The sequence below is a fragment of the Melozone crissalis genome, unplaced genomic scaffold (genome assembly GCF_028551555.1).
Source record: "Melozone crissalis strain CALT ecotype California unplaced genomic scaffold, PUWL_Pcris_2 ptg000017l_1, whole genome shotgun sequence".
NCBI classification, from domain to species: Eukaryota; Metazoa; Chordata; class Aves; order Passeriformes; family Passerellidae; genus Melozone; species Melozone crissalis.
Genome location: NW_026535795.1, coordinates 15,347,713 through 15,361,104, shown reverse-complemented (window position 1 = coordinate 15,361,104; position 13,392 = coordinate 15,347,713). Strand labels below are relative to the sequence as shown.

Sequence of the window (13,392 nt, the reverse complement as noted above, 5' to 3'; positions counted from 1 at the left end):
GAGTAGAATGAGCACTGCTGGTGTTGTAGTCAAGTTTTGTAAGGAGTGGTAATGCTTGTTTGCAGATGGTTCAGCAAAAGTTTTAGTAGAATTTTGATGAGTTTCCTTAAGGAAAAATCCCTTTTCACTCCTGAATTGTTTGCTCTTTAGTTGATTTAGTTGATTATTGTATGTATGTATTGTCAGGTTCTAGGAACAGATGTATTGTATTGTCAGGTTCTAGGAACAGCTTCAGCATTCCCTGAGATACACAGATTAAGTGCAGGATCTTCCAGATGAACAGTGGCAGGGAGATAACTCCACATGTGTATCTTACCTTCAGAAAACCAGATGTTTGTAAAGTACAAATAGTTTTCAGCAAAATACCCATAAATATGTTTATATTTAGATCTTCTTGCCCAAACCAGGTTAGTGTCTGCTTATGGTCTGTGTCTCTATCACTCACTGGCCTCTGATGAGTTCAACAATTATAGGGGACTGGGAGGACTCAAGCAGTTTGGCTCCCCAATTCTCTTTCACTGTAACAGATATTTAATGTGTGTATTTCTGCTAGGTGAGAGAGTCTGTCTCTAAGAAAGTCTCTCCAGAGGAAGCTATTGAAATGAAATTGCTGGAAAAAGACAAAGAAGGAGTAGTGAACTCACAGCTGCAGTGGCAGCTCAATCTTTTAGCTCACGTGGAATCTTTGCAAGATGAAGTCATACACAGAATGGATTTCATTGAGAAGGAGCTAGATGGTAAGTAGTGTTATTCTAGTTTAAAAAACAATTTTGTTTAACTGACCTACCTGTTCAAAACATGTTAACCAGAATTTTACTTCTTCAGACCTACAAAGAGAATAATGTTCCATTATCACATTTTCTAAATAGAAAATAGACAGACTCCTGATGTGGGGGGTGGATTTTAAAACAAAGACCAGAATTTCACAGAAGTTGTTCTAGTTAGGACATCTCTAAATAGTTGTATCAGATATTGTACTGGAACATCTTTGTGTCTTTTTGGGTTTAGTTTTTTGTCCTTTTCCAAAACTCTTCTGTGTGTCTGCATTTCTCTGTTCTTTGGGAACTTGCTGGCTATGTTAGCCCGTTCTGAGTAGCCTCTTCAGCTCTTATCCTTTCCTGTCTCTTCCAAATTCTTCATCTAAATATGAGATTTTCATAGCAATGGAAAACTTATAAATCCTTTGTGTTGCATTGAATGATTTGGGATAGTTCTTTACATTGTTAAGTCTGACCATTGGTTGTGTAGTGGTTATAACAGTAGCTTTACTTGCAGGGGAATCCAACTTCTCCCCAAGTAAGAGCCCTGTGTTTGTAAGTAAGGTACTGAAAAGTTGGACAGCTGAGGGGCTATTTCAGGTAAAGTAGATCAGTCAGGGCTGTGCTGCCTAAAAAGCTCTGGTTCCAAAAAGTTGGACTTTTTGTACCTGCTGCTGAGCAGAGGTCTGTGCAGTGTGTTGCTGCTTTGAGCAGGAACTTTCTTACTCCAAGGTGGGATGTGTCAGTACCGAGTGATGCTGCTGGCTCTGCAGCAGGTGCTGCCCATAGGTGAAATTTACCTGTTGATCTGGCTGGTGGCAAGGCTGCTCTTGGTAGAGGTATTTATTCTGTCTTGAAGGTTTCAGTCTCCATCTGCAGTACTACCAACATCCCCGGAACTCATCACAGTCTAACCCTGACCACCTTCCTTGTGAGCATGTTACATTATGTGTCACTTGACTTCTGCTGGGGGGGTGGGGGGGTTTCTTGTTTCCCGCAGAGAAGCTTTTTAAAGCAGAAGTTTATTTTCTTTATGGAGCACTCGGCTGCGTTGTGCTTTTGATCTTCATCCCCATTTTGTGTTACCCACTTCTGTCTTGGTCAGTTGTGTTCTGTATTGATGACAGATCTCTTTCGTTCTGATAGTCCCATTTTTGATGGTGTAAACTCCCTGTACCACAGTTTCTTTGCCTGAAATTGACACAGATCAGAAGAAGTTTAGCATGAGGTTTCACAATGTCTGGTCCAGAGTTTTCCTTTCCTGCTTTTTCTTAGGAACAGCAGCTTCTCCCTCCATCTCCATGTGAATTATTTGGTAATGTATCAAAAGTTACTTGCAGAGATTGGTGTGAGGTGTTCAGTTCTATGATTTCTCAAATAACTGTTAAAAATATTGCCCACTGCCTTCTCAAGAGTTACAAAATATTTAAAGAATTCTTGGTTTGTGACTTAAGATGAGCTGTTTGCTGAGAACTGCAGTAGTGATGGATTTTGTTTTCTTTGCAGTTCTGGAGAGTTGGCTGGATTACACAGGAGAGCTGCAACCCCCAGAACCACTGGCTCGACTGCCCCAGCTCAAACATTGCATAAAGCAGCTGATAACAGACTTGGGCAAAGTGCAGCAGATCGCGCTGTGCTGCTCCACGTGAGCCTGGGGAGCTCTGGCTGGGACTGCCTGCAGAGCTGCAGTATCTGATGGGAGCACATCTGAATCTGTAAATTAAACTAGCATGATGCTTGCATGGGATGCAGATTGACTTCAGGGACTTGTCAAGAAGTGTTGTTCAAAGAAGAGCAAAAAGGTTATTTCAGGTCTATTAGACAATTATAGTGCTGTGGAAAAGGTCATACTCTTGTCTCCTGTTGCCTGTTGGTTGATAAGTTAGACTAAAATTTTCACTCCCTACAAGTTGTTCATCAAAATGGTAGACTTCTTCATCATTCAATTGACTAAAAATTGTGCCACTGAAAAACAGAGTTTTAAGAGCCAAAAAAGTTTGGTTGACAGTGGTTGTAAATAACTTTGTGTAGTTTAAGTGACTCATGTCATGTTTTATTTCTTCTGGTTTATGCATACTAGCACTCAGTATTTAATCATTAGGAGATGTTATAACAGTTTCAGACTTAGTAAGTGTGAATGTCCAGCTCTTGACTGTAAGTGTTATGTGGAGGTTTTCAAGTAACAGTGGCCTGACCCACACTTCTGTTACAGTAAATAATGTAGCAGGAGGTCACAGGTGGATTGCACTTGTTTTCCATATTTATCCTCACTGTCACATGACCTGGTACTGCCCATGAAGGTGGTGTTTGTGTGTATTCTTGAGCTCTTCAATCTGGCCATCCTGTGCCTCCTGCAGCACTTGCTGGGGGATCCCCTCGTTGCAGTAGTGTGGAATGCAGCCAGGAAAGGACTGGAGCCACGCTCTGAGTTCAGACCCAGCATGGTCTGTCATGGATGTGATATATTTTCTACCCATTTGTTAATAATTGCCATTCCGGTTATATTTGGAAATCTAGATTTTTTTTTCAATACTATGGATGTGTTCATTGTAAAGACTTGCTATGAATGTGTGGTTTTGGGAATCAGTTTTTGTGTAAATAAAGCCTCGAGATCTATGCATGAGGTGCTGTCCTTGCAGACAGTGAATGGGTTATTATTATCTTAAATACTCTGTGTTCACAAAGTTCCTTTTTATACCTTAAGTTTTAATTTTCAGTTTGTATTTACTTTGTGATGTAGGTGACAAGGCTGCTGATGTTCAGTCAAGTTATACAGAACCTTTGGAACGTTGTGAGCATTTGAGAGGTTCAGAGTCTTTCAGCTGCAGATCACCACTCCTGAAATAATGGCTGTAACTTCAGTTTTCCTTCACAGACATTGCTGAGTTCAGTTCCCTATGGAACACAGTGAGCTGATTTTGCAGTGAGAGGGTGTCCTTAAAAAGATGGATTTGTTGCCCTTATTTTATTGTGTGCAGTGGTACTACCAAAGGGTAACATTCAAACAGAGTTGTAATGGAAAGGCCCATACCTGTACAAATTACTAATTTGGAATATATATCTGTAATCTTTTTATTCTGCAAAGAATAATGAAAACTTGAAATATCCAGTATTATTGTAGGAGCTACAGTCTCTACATGGTGAATATTTTATTTCCTTCAGAAAACAAAATAATTAGGCTGCTCTAGGTAGTAACTAAGACTTTTATGCCAAGATTCAGTTCAGGCAATAATTTGTCTCACAGTTTTATAGTACTGTGTCGGTATATAGTGAATACAACGTACATACAGCAGAAAAACAAACTTTCTTTTCTGTAACACAATTGAAATAAAGCTTACATTGTATTTTAAGGATCACTTGGCTCTCTGAAGATGAGACCAGTGCTTATACCTTGGCTCATTCCTGTCAGGTACTTGAGCTCATGTAGCTCAGAGCAGCATCAGAGGAGCCTCGCAGGCAGCTGGTGATTTTCAGGTGAAAGAGACCAGAAAAGGCGTTCCCTGGTTACAGTGGGGAGAGCAGGACACAGCTTGTTGTGGGAACAGCTTGGTTGTGCTCCCAGTCTGAGGGCATTCAAGCACTCAGTCCCTGAGCTGGCTTCTTGCTCCAAAGGGGGATTTCTTCTCAAGCAATGGCTTTTGTGTGCTCATTGTGTATTTTCACTTGTCAGTTTATTTTTGCTCAGGGCAGTATTGGAGGTTTGGAAGAAAAAGCATTTCCCATGGGTAGATCAAGTTGCAGACCCTGGAGACTTGCATCCCTTCAGTAGTGCTGGGGAAGCCCTTGCAGATAAAGACTGAAAATATTTATTTAAAATAGAGTAGTACTTCTCGTATTCAGGGAAGATTCTTCATTGTGCTCTGCCTGGATTCATTTCTGTCCCTTTTTTTTGCAAGTTTCCTCATTGTTATTTTTAGTCTGGACCAGCTGTTCAGACTGACAGGTCACTTTTTTGTTTCTTCAAATCACTGGTAAGTGAATGCAGCGTGGAGCCTTGATGAACTGAGCAAACATTGCACTGTGGGTACACACGTGTTTGTTGATGCACTATTAGAACCAAGGGGCTGTACATAGAATTTTGTTTTGGAGCAATATTTGCAAAACTTGAAAACTTCTGTATCTTGGTGTTTGGAATAAATAAAAAAATAGGTTTTTGTTGTTTAAATTCTTAGTAAAGTCTTTGTTTCAATTAATGATAACTCAAATAATTTTGGAATTTTTTCCTTTGCATTGCTTTGCAATGCAAGAACTGTAGTTTGTCAGGTATATATATCTCTTAACTGTTGCTAAAGTCTGGAGATAACTATTTTCCAGAACTATGTTATATAAATATCCTTAATAGTGTATTGGATATTGTTTAATGAGGAGCTCATACATTTTGTTCCCAAATCCTAATATATGTAGTATATTAGTACCAATATATGTAATATATTAGTACCTAGTATGTGTGATCTGACCCTAATTTTTGTTCTGTTTGGATGAGCAGCCTGTCAGGGGCAGCAGCTCAGAGGATGCACAGCATTAGCTACGGTGTGAAGCAAGGAGCTGTGGATGCAGTTAACAATCCATACAGAGAAAATGCACAGGAAGAAGAGGAAGCTGGGGAGGGCTGGAGAAGCAGTGCACTTGGCCCAGGGTGCCTGAAGGCAGGGGCAGGCATTTATGTACTTTCAGCTTCCATCTCTTCCCTCTCAGTTTCTCCAGTGGAAGCAAAGCAGATCTATTCCATTGTCATACCAAATTTTGCTTTCTAACTTCATTCTCAAAAAAAAATAAAAAAAATAAAAAGGATTCTTATGAAACTGGATTTTAAGGCTGGAGGGTGCATCACTGCTGGAGCCTGGTTTGTGAAGCCTGGAGAGACTTGAGCCACTGACAGCAGATCTCCGTGTGTCTCACTGCACTGTGTCATCATGCAGGTCTTTGATGATCATTTAAATGTCAAAATCGGGTTTTAAAGTTGTGGTCTGGATTTGAAATAATTCAGTGGGATGTGTGCTGTGGCTTGTCATGTTTTCATGTGCCCTCTGATTTACCTGCATGATTGGAAGGTTTCTGTAGTTGCAAACGCAGAGAGGGAGGCAGCTCTCAGTCAACAGTGGGACTTCATGTGGGTAGAGTCACCATATTCTCGCTGTTATTTGACCAAAACATCATCTGTTGACCATTGTCCAGCCCATGGGTCCTGTTCATGGCCATTCTGATGGCCAGTGCACCATCCATGCTGTTGCTGTCTGCTGTTCCATGCCCCTGTGGGAGTGCTTGTGGGTGGTCCTTGCTCTGATTTCCCAGTGGGGTTCTGGTGCACTGCAGGCCATTGCAGTTGTTCAGCGCTGTTTCACAGCTTTGTGCTAACCCTGCTGGTTGCATAGCAGTTCTTGTGAAGGTAAAAACCTGTGTACAGCCCTGGTCTGGGTAATACCTGCTGTGAGTAACCCCGAACAACGTCCTGTTGAAACAGTTCAACAGTAAATATCACTTTTTTTCCCTTTTACAACAAAGAAGTAGACAGAAAACACTGAGAACAAACCAGCAAAACTGGGATTCATCCTGTCCTGCTGCAGAGTTTTCCTGCTGGTGGTGCTGGTGTGCTGTTGGGGTGTTTGAAAGGAGAGGCTGGAAGGGGCCGTGGAGCGTTGCAGTGCTCCATACCCCGTTCTGAGGGGCTGCATGGACTTGGGAGTGGATGCTGTGTGTACCTTCAGGGCTCCCAGACTGGTGACTTGGTGAGTAAGTCATGGAGCTTGATACACATGACAAAGGACACCAGGGAAGGACCAGCTCCTCAACAGGTGGTTTCTGTGCCCTTGGGTTGAGGGTTGGGTGGATGCTGCTCTGAGTCCGGGCTCTAGGCACAGCCATGTCCTTTGCACAGAGGCTCTGAGCTGATGAAGACACTTTGCCTACTTGGCAGCTCCTCGAAATCCCCGTGATCCCAGCAAATGCTGCTGCAGGGAAAGATGCTAAGCTCCAACTGCCAAGACTCATCGAAAGCCGACTGTGTGGTGAGATTTTTACCTTCTCATCCCTCCCTCCTTTTCTTTTTCTCTTTTCTTTTATACATATCTTTGGGTGATATTTTTGTAGTTTTACGTTGTTGGGAATGATGTAACTTTTACAATTTTCAAAGTAACTTTAGTCATGTGTTTGTTTGCCTTTGCCAAAGGGGAAGGGAGGGGTTGGGGGGCGGTGTGGAATTCAGGTTTCTCTTCAAAAGACTCTTCTCACTGAGGGTTTGAATTTCGCTCAGTGAGGCCTGACAGGCTTCACATCAACAAAAATCAACATCTACAGGTTGGGAGTAGCAAGAAGACACAGAGAAGATAAACAGACATTAACAAATATGCCCTCGTTAGGCTGGAGTCATCTGATCTGGAAAAAGATTGATAAGAGAACCAAAGAATGAAGACTAAATTAGCATCAAAGGTGAAGAGATCCAATAGGAGATCAAGTGCTGTGATTTGTATGATGTAGAACCCAATGAATGAGAATTTATTTGGGTTTTAAATGTATAAATATATGAAAAGTCTAGCAAAGAACTAGGTGAGCTGGAATGATTTCTGCTGCACATCCTGTCTGGAATAAAGTAGTGCCTGATTCTCTAACACTTGAAAGATGGTACTCAAGAGTTTCTTCTATTCCCGCAGTTAGAATGACAATTTTGCAATGCTTTCATATTGTTATATTACTATAGATAATAATCAAAAAGGTACATACCTGCTTTCCTTTGCAGCCAAATTGTTCAAAAATAAACCCTGTGTACATGTGTTTATACACATTGAGCATTTCAGTATTGTTTCACTCTAATCCACCCCAAGGGATCTATTAACAAGAATCTGGGTTACTCCCATCTCCTGGGACAAGTTTTTAACACTTGTCACTCCAGAGGGAGTGGTGACACGGCTCTTGTGGGTCTGTGCTGCCCACGGTGTGGCTGATCTGGCCTGTGGCCATGAGGCACAATTGCAAGGTAGCCTGAGCCCTGTGAGGATCCTGGGCACTTGGAACACCACTGGGGAAGGCCACAGCTGCCCATGCTGGAGTGGCTGGGATAGCTGGTGGGTCCTCCCCTGCCCTAGCACTTGTGGTCTTGCTGGGGCTTGTTCTGTCACTTCAGAGCCTTCAGCGTCCGTGTCCTGCGCTGCCAGGGAGAGTAGCCCCAGGGGCAGCATTCTTGCTCTGCTCTCCTCTGGCTGGCGGAGCACTGCTGCTCTTGGGAGCTGTTGGACCCACTCTGTGCTTCAGCTGTCTGTTAAAATCTGCTTCGTGCCCGTGGTGTTCAGAGGCTGCAGCGTTCAGCCCTAGCAGGCAGGGAATGGGCCTGGCAGTGCCCTGGAAAGACATTGCCCAGCATGAGTGGCACGTGCCCAGGACATGGAGATTTTCAGGATAGGAAAGTTAGAGGGCTCAGAGGCTGCTGGCAAGGGAGGAGGATTTGAAAAGCCTTTACAACCACATCTGTCCCATTTTACCTGGCTCCAGGTTACAGATGGCAGAGCAGCAGGCTCTTGACTGTGGTCTTTTGTGTAAATGCATCCAACAACCTGGGTGCAGATTGGTGATGGAGGGAGGAACCCAAGAGCCACGTTGGTTCACACGACATGGGTCAATAGCAAATATAAACCATGTGAAACTCCTCTGAGTTACCTTGGGTCCCCAAGCGTGACAGCAGCGGGACCAAGCCTGGGACAAACCCCAGCCCGTTCTGTGCTGAGGCCACATGGGCTGGAGGCTGGGGCTGAGCAGGTCTGGGTGGAGAAGAAAACAAGAAAATTATGGTAGGTTTCAAGATTGAGCTCATCAGACAGGAAAATGAGGAAGGGATGTCCAAGCAGGACACCTGCAGCTTTTGGGTTAAGGGGCAGGTCTTGCTGCACCAGCCTAAAGATGCAGAGAGAGAAGGAGGAGAGGGACTGTGCCAAGCAGCGAAATTGCTTTTGCACCACCTCTAGCCACAGAGGAAGCTCCAGCTTTGCTAATAAGAGCCTGTTGAAAGCAGAGGCTCATGAGTGTGGCTGCTCTGAGGCCTTTCTGCTGCGTTCAGGCCCCTCAGCCCTGCGGTGTAGCGGGATCGGGGCTCTACCTGAGTATTTGCATTCTACTTCTTTGAATAATCTATTCCTGGCACGGACCCATTTCTTTCCCCATTGTTCCTAGAACAGCAGTTGTGCGTGTTAAATTACACATTTAAACCTATTGGGCTCATGAATTTGCCTGAAGAGAGTTGTCTGAGGACCAGCACTGCCGTGGCTGCCTGCTCACTCCAGCTGGGGCCAAGGGCTGTGGCAGGAGCAAATCGCCTCAGGCTGTGGCAGTGAAATTGGCCCCATGGGCGAGTCACAATAAGTTCACCTCAGCTGTGAACAAAGTGCCTTTTAATTTGTAACAGATGGTTATTGCTGCATGTCCAGCAGGATCCTGTTTTATGGAATTTACAATCTATGTGTTAAAAGGTCTAAAAATAGCTGCTTTGGGCACAGTCAGGGGCTGGTTTCCCCCTAGCTGCTGGTCCCACCAAGCAGAGTGGTGAGTTATGGGGTGAAAGCACTCTGATGGTCCACAGCTGCTGCTCACAGGCCTGCACAGACACCCATGCCCTAAAACAGTTGTGTTTAAACTGGGAAGGTCCGATAGGCTTGGGCTGTTCCTCCACCTGGGCCAGGATTTGGTTTATTGAACATTTCTATCCTCTCTCTGCTGCTGTGGGAATACAAATGCCAGGGGCTCCACTGCAGCCTGTAGGGCTCCTTCTCTGTGCAGCCTCTGCCTCCTTCCCCCTTGGGTGCTGGGTGAGGCTAATGGATCCTGTCCCAAAGTGTCCTGTGAGGGACAGACAGGCCCTCAGGCAGCTGCCTCCTTCCAGCATTGCTGCCTGCCTGGCTCTGCATTGGTCTTGGCTGTCCCACATCCCAGTCAATGGGCCCCAGCACGAACAAGAGACTCTGGCCGAAAGGAGGAGAAGGCTGAGCTGGGGCATGGGTGTCCAGCACAGAGCTGTGGCCAAGTGGGGACCCTGTCCTCAACTCTCCTTCACTATGTGAGAAATGATTCTCACTTTAAAAATTTCAAAAGGTTTATTAAACCTTAACAAAAATTACAACAAAGAACTGCATCAGGAAAGATTTCAGTGTTGGGAGTCTCCATAACTAGCTCATCTACAAAATGGATGCTCTGCCTTTTATATCTTTAGCTCCTCCTAAAGTTTTGTCAGTCAAGTCCATCTCTGCCGTCCTTTGGTGGTGATTCTTACATCTTGACTGGAGGCCAGATGTTGTCATGTTGTGCTGCTTGGTAACAAGTCCTCCCAAATGCCCTCACTACCGAGGCTATTACAAGGGGGAGGGGAAAGAGGGGAAAATATGTCCTATGGGAGGACATATTATAGTAACATCACTGTACATCCACATAGTATCTGTCTCTTAACTGTGAGACCTAACTATGACATTACTCATCTATAACCACCTTTCCTGTGGGGTCTGGCTCAGGGGTGTCAGTCTCTGAGAGAATCAGGTAAGAGCTGATGGCTTCCCTCAGGCCGTGGCTGATGGGGCACTCCTCCGGTGGGGATGTGGTCTCCAAGAACAGGAGGGAGCTGCTCGAGAGTACAAAGGGCAGTCAGCAGGCAGCCCACAGCCCCTCGAGGGTCCGGTGGGGGGAGGCCCGGCCCCTGTCCCAGCCACCCTCACCTCTCAGTCTTGTTCCAGTGGAGTGATGGCTTCCTGAGGACAGAGTGCTGTGGGGGCTGGGGCCACTCTTGGTCCTTCCATGGGGCAGGGCTCGCAGACACGGCAGCAGAGCCCCTCACTGAACTCTGGGCAGGGAGCCAACAGCATCAACAGAGTACAGCCCTGCCCCCAGGCTGGGCACACCTGGGCAGGGGAGAGACCAGCTGCCACATTTTCCCCCTCCCTCCTTTCAGGGCATGGGGACATCTCCCCACACACTGCTCAGGGTGCTGGGGGGCTGGTGGGGCATTACCAGAGTAGTGGTCCACCAAGTTGTGCAGGCTGGGGAAGGTGAGCCAGGATGAGATGTAAAGCCACCCATTATCCAGCCGGTGGATGTGACAGTGAGTCACTGAGGCCCAGGCAGAGCACTTGCCACACTGCACCAACAGGGAATAGCAGCCTGGCAGGCACAGGGCAAAGGGCACTTGGCTGGGCTCTCCCAGGACCCTGTCCTGCTCAGCCCCCGCTGCCTGATGCAATCTTAACTCCCACACACTACAGGGATTCAACCATCCTACAGAAGCAGCAGCCATCACCTTTCTCCCCATGGGCCTTGTGGCTGCAAGCACCCCTGTGCCAGCCCCAGGCCATGAGCACCTTCAGAACACTGTAGGTGACAGGGAACAGCTGGGACATCAGGTGGCGTTGGTGGCACCTGGCAGAATCTCCTCACAGGGTGTGATGGGGCTCTGTTTCTTTTTGTGGGCTGAGTCTTGTCACTCCTCCGAGTAACCCAAAGCTGCAGGAACCTGATCGTGGTTTGCTCTTCTGAGGCACCACGGCAGGAGCTCAGCACAGACTGGGGAGCAGCAACAGCTGGAAGCAGCCCTGTAGCCCGTGCTGCTGCAAACCTGTTGTTGCCATTCTGGATGTTTCTAGTTGCATCCAATGCCCTTGGACAGCCTTCTGCCAGGGGCCACAGGGCCGCCAACCACATTATTCTGGTGCAGAGGTGCCCAGTCCTGTCCCTGCCCTGGGGATGAGTTTGCTGTACGCAGCAGGAGACACTGGAGCTGCCAAACCCCCAGGGGTGCAGCTAGTGCCAAGAGAAACACCAAGAGCACAAAGTGTAACAATGAAACTCAGTTATAGCTTTATTCCATAACCGGTACAAAGTCCCCCTCAGGCAGAGCCTCCCAGTCCCATTCCCTACCTGAAATGGAGCAGAACATGAGCATGACCCTGGGAGGAGTTGGCTCCCATTGGGTCAGGCTGCTCAGCAGTGAGGAAAGGAGGTTTTGCTTATCAATTGAGACTTGCAGCAGCCTGACCACTCATCCCTTTTCTCCCATTAACACCAGACCTTGGCAGCAAGGGGACCCAGCCAGGTGTAAAAAGGTAGCACAGTCGTGAATTCCACAAAGACAGTAACTGCTATCTGCACACTGGTGTTCACTGCTCGCCCCTTTGACACGACTCACAGGAATGTGTGACTTCTGGCTGCCATACTCACTTGGTGTTTCCTGCCCCCATTTAACTGCACCCTGTGCAGATCCTGCCAGGGGCAGTGGGACACACAGATGATGGCAGTGCAGGAGATTCTGGGATCTCCACCTGGCAAGAGGCACTGCTTCCCATTTCACAACCTGCTCAATATTAAATATTCACCTGTGCCAGGGGAGAACAGCAACCATGTGTCACTGCATCCTGTCCTTCTGCCAGGTCTGCAGAGGGTTGCAGAAGTGGTCTAGAGCCAGGGCTGCTGGAGTTTAATCCCTTGTACTGGGTTAATAGTGCACCTCGTTAGTTTACTAGTTAATTGCTTTGTTTTTTCAGGAGGCTCAGGTAAGAAATCACTCTACTCCTTCTTAACACACATACACAGGTAAGACCAAAACAGTATTCCTGACCATTTGTTAGTCTCAGGCTGCATGGCATGTGAAACAGCCCTGGGGACAGACAGATCTTCCAATGGGTTCTGTGTCCCAGGTACAGCTCCACACTGCACTGCCTGCTCCAGTGCCTGGAGTGCCACATCCTCATGGTCTTACTTTCCCACGTCCCACCAATGACATACCAACTGCATCACAAGGGCCCTTTAGCAGAAGCACAACTAGAAAGCAATTCTAAACCTCACAAAGCCACAGAAATTATATTTAAATGAAGAGGGGAGACAACGGCTGTCATCTGGATTGATACACAGCACAGACAGGAGATGGCATCAACATGTACAGTAATGGGACTTACTAAGACTGTGGAATGTCAATGAGTTTTAAAGAGACTCCGATGCCAAAGGGATACAGAAAAGATCAAAGTAATGTCACGTACAGACTACCAAGGAGGTGGCTGCTTGGATGGGCATGCACAGGTTAGAGAGAACAGTTAATGCCATGTCGGATGAAATGCTAAATTCTGAGTGGGTTCATTGGGGTGAGTGGAGCTGTCTGAATCCAGAAGAGGGGCTCCTGCCTAACAGGATACTTCCATGGTTTGAGGTGCAGCCTGGAGGTCGATTCCCTCTGGGGTTCCAGCACTGCCTTCCCCATGGGTGCTGGCATGAGACCGGCTGCGGCTGCTCTCACCAGAGCCCACGCTGGAGGAGGAGTGGCTGCGGGAGCGCATCAACCGGGTCATGCTGGCTGCTGGCACTGCAAGAGAGAGCAAACGTGGCACTCAGACAAGGAGGCAGCTCCTGGAGCCAAGACACAGTCACTCAGGTATGTGCCACTGGGTAAGCACACAAAGAGCTGTACCCTTCAGAAGAAAACTCACTCTTCACTGCCAAAATTAAGTCTCTGCATGTCTAAAGCAAGATGTTTAAGGCCCAATTTCAAAAGGTCCGAGGTGAGAAAATGCCAGCAGTGTAACTGATCCTCTGCAAGTGCAGCCACGGCCAGTGTCTGTGCAAACCAAGGCAGCTGTGGCATGGATGACCTTTTGAAAGTTAGTCTCATCACTCTAGAAAA

At 46.6% G+C, this 13,392-nt stretch overlaps 3 protein-coding genes across 15 annotated transcripts in view; 1 reads left to right on the top strand and 2 right to left on the bottom strand.

The window, feature by feature from the left end:
• PHF20 (PHD finger protein 20) overlaps window positions 1-4,923 on the top strand; it is a 72,269-nt gene extending 67,346 nt beyond the window's left edge. For all 10 annotated transcript variants that reach the window (XM_054274467.1, XM_054274473.1, XM_054274472.1 and 7 more), the window contains 2 exons: window positions 554-737; window positions 2,265-4,923. In XM_054274467.1, the coding sequence (XP_054130442.1) occupies window positions 554-737; window positions 2,265-2,407 (327 nt within the window). In that variant the 3' untranslated portion in view covers window positions 2,408-4,923. The remainder of the gene's footprint in view (window positions 1-553; window positions 738-2,264) is intronic.
• Window positions 4,924-10,202: 5,279 nt separating this feature from the next.
• SLA2 (Src like adaptor 2) lies at window positions 10,203-12,818 on the bottom strand. Its single transcript, XM_054274928.1, is given in 5 exon segments — window positions 10,203-10,350; window positions 10,445-10,489; window positions 10,491-10,569; window positions 10,737-10,886; window positions 12,755-12,818. Coding segments are annotated over 5 exon segments (486 nt in total).
• The window catches only part of NDRG3 (NDRG family member 3), a 58,487-nt gene continuing 56,651 nt past the window's right edge, over window positions 11,557-13,392 (bottom strand). For all 4 annotated transcript variants that reach the window (XM_054274450.1, XM_054274452.1, XM_054274453.1 and 1 more), the window contains one exon: window positions 11,557-13,074. In XM_054274450.1, the coding sequence (XP_054130425.1) occupies window positions 12,896-13,074 (179 nt within the window). In that variant the 3' untranslated portion in view covers window positions 11,557-12,895. The remainder of the gene's footprint in view (window positions 13,075-13,392) is intronic.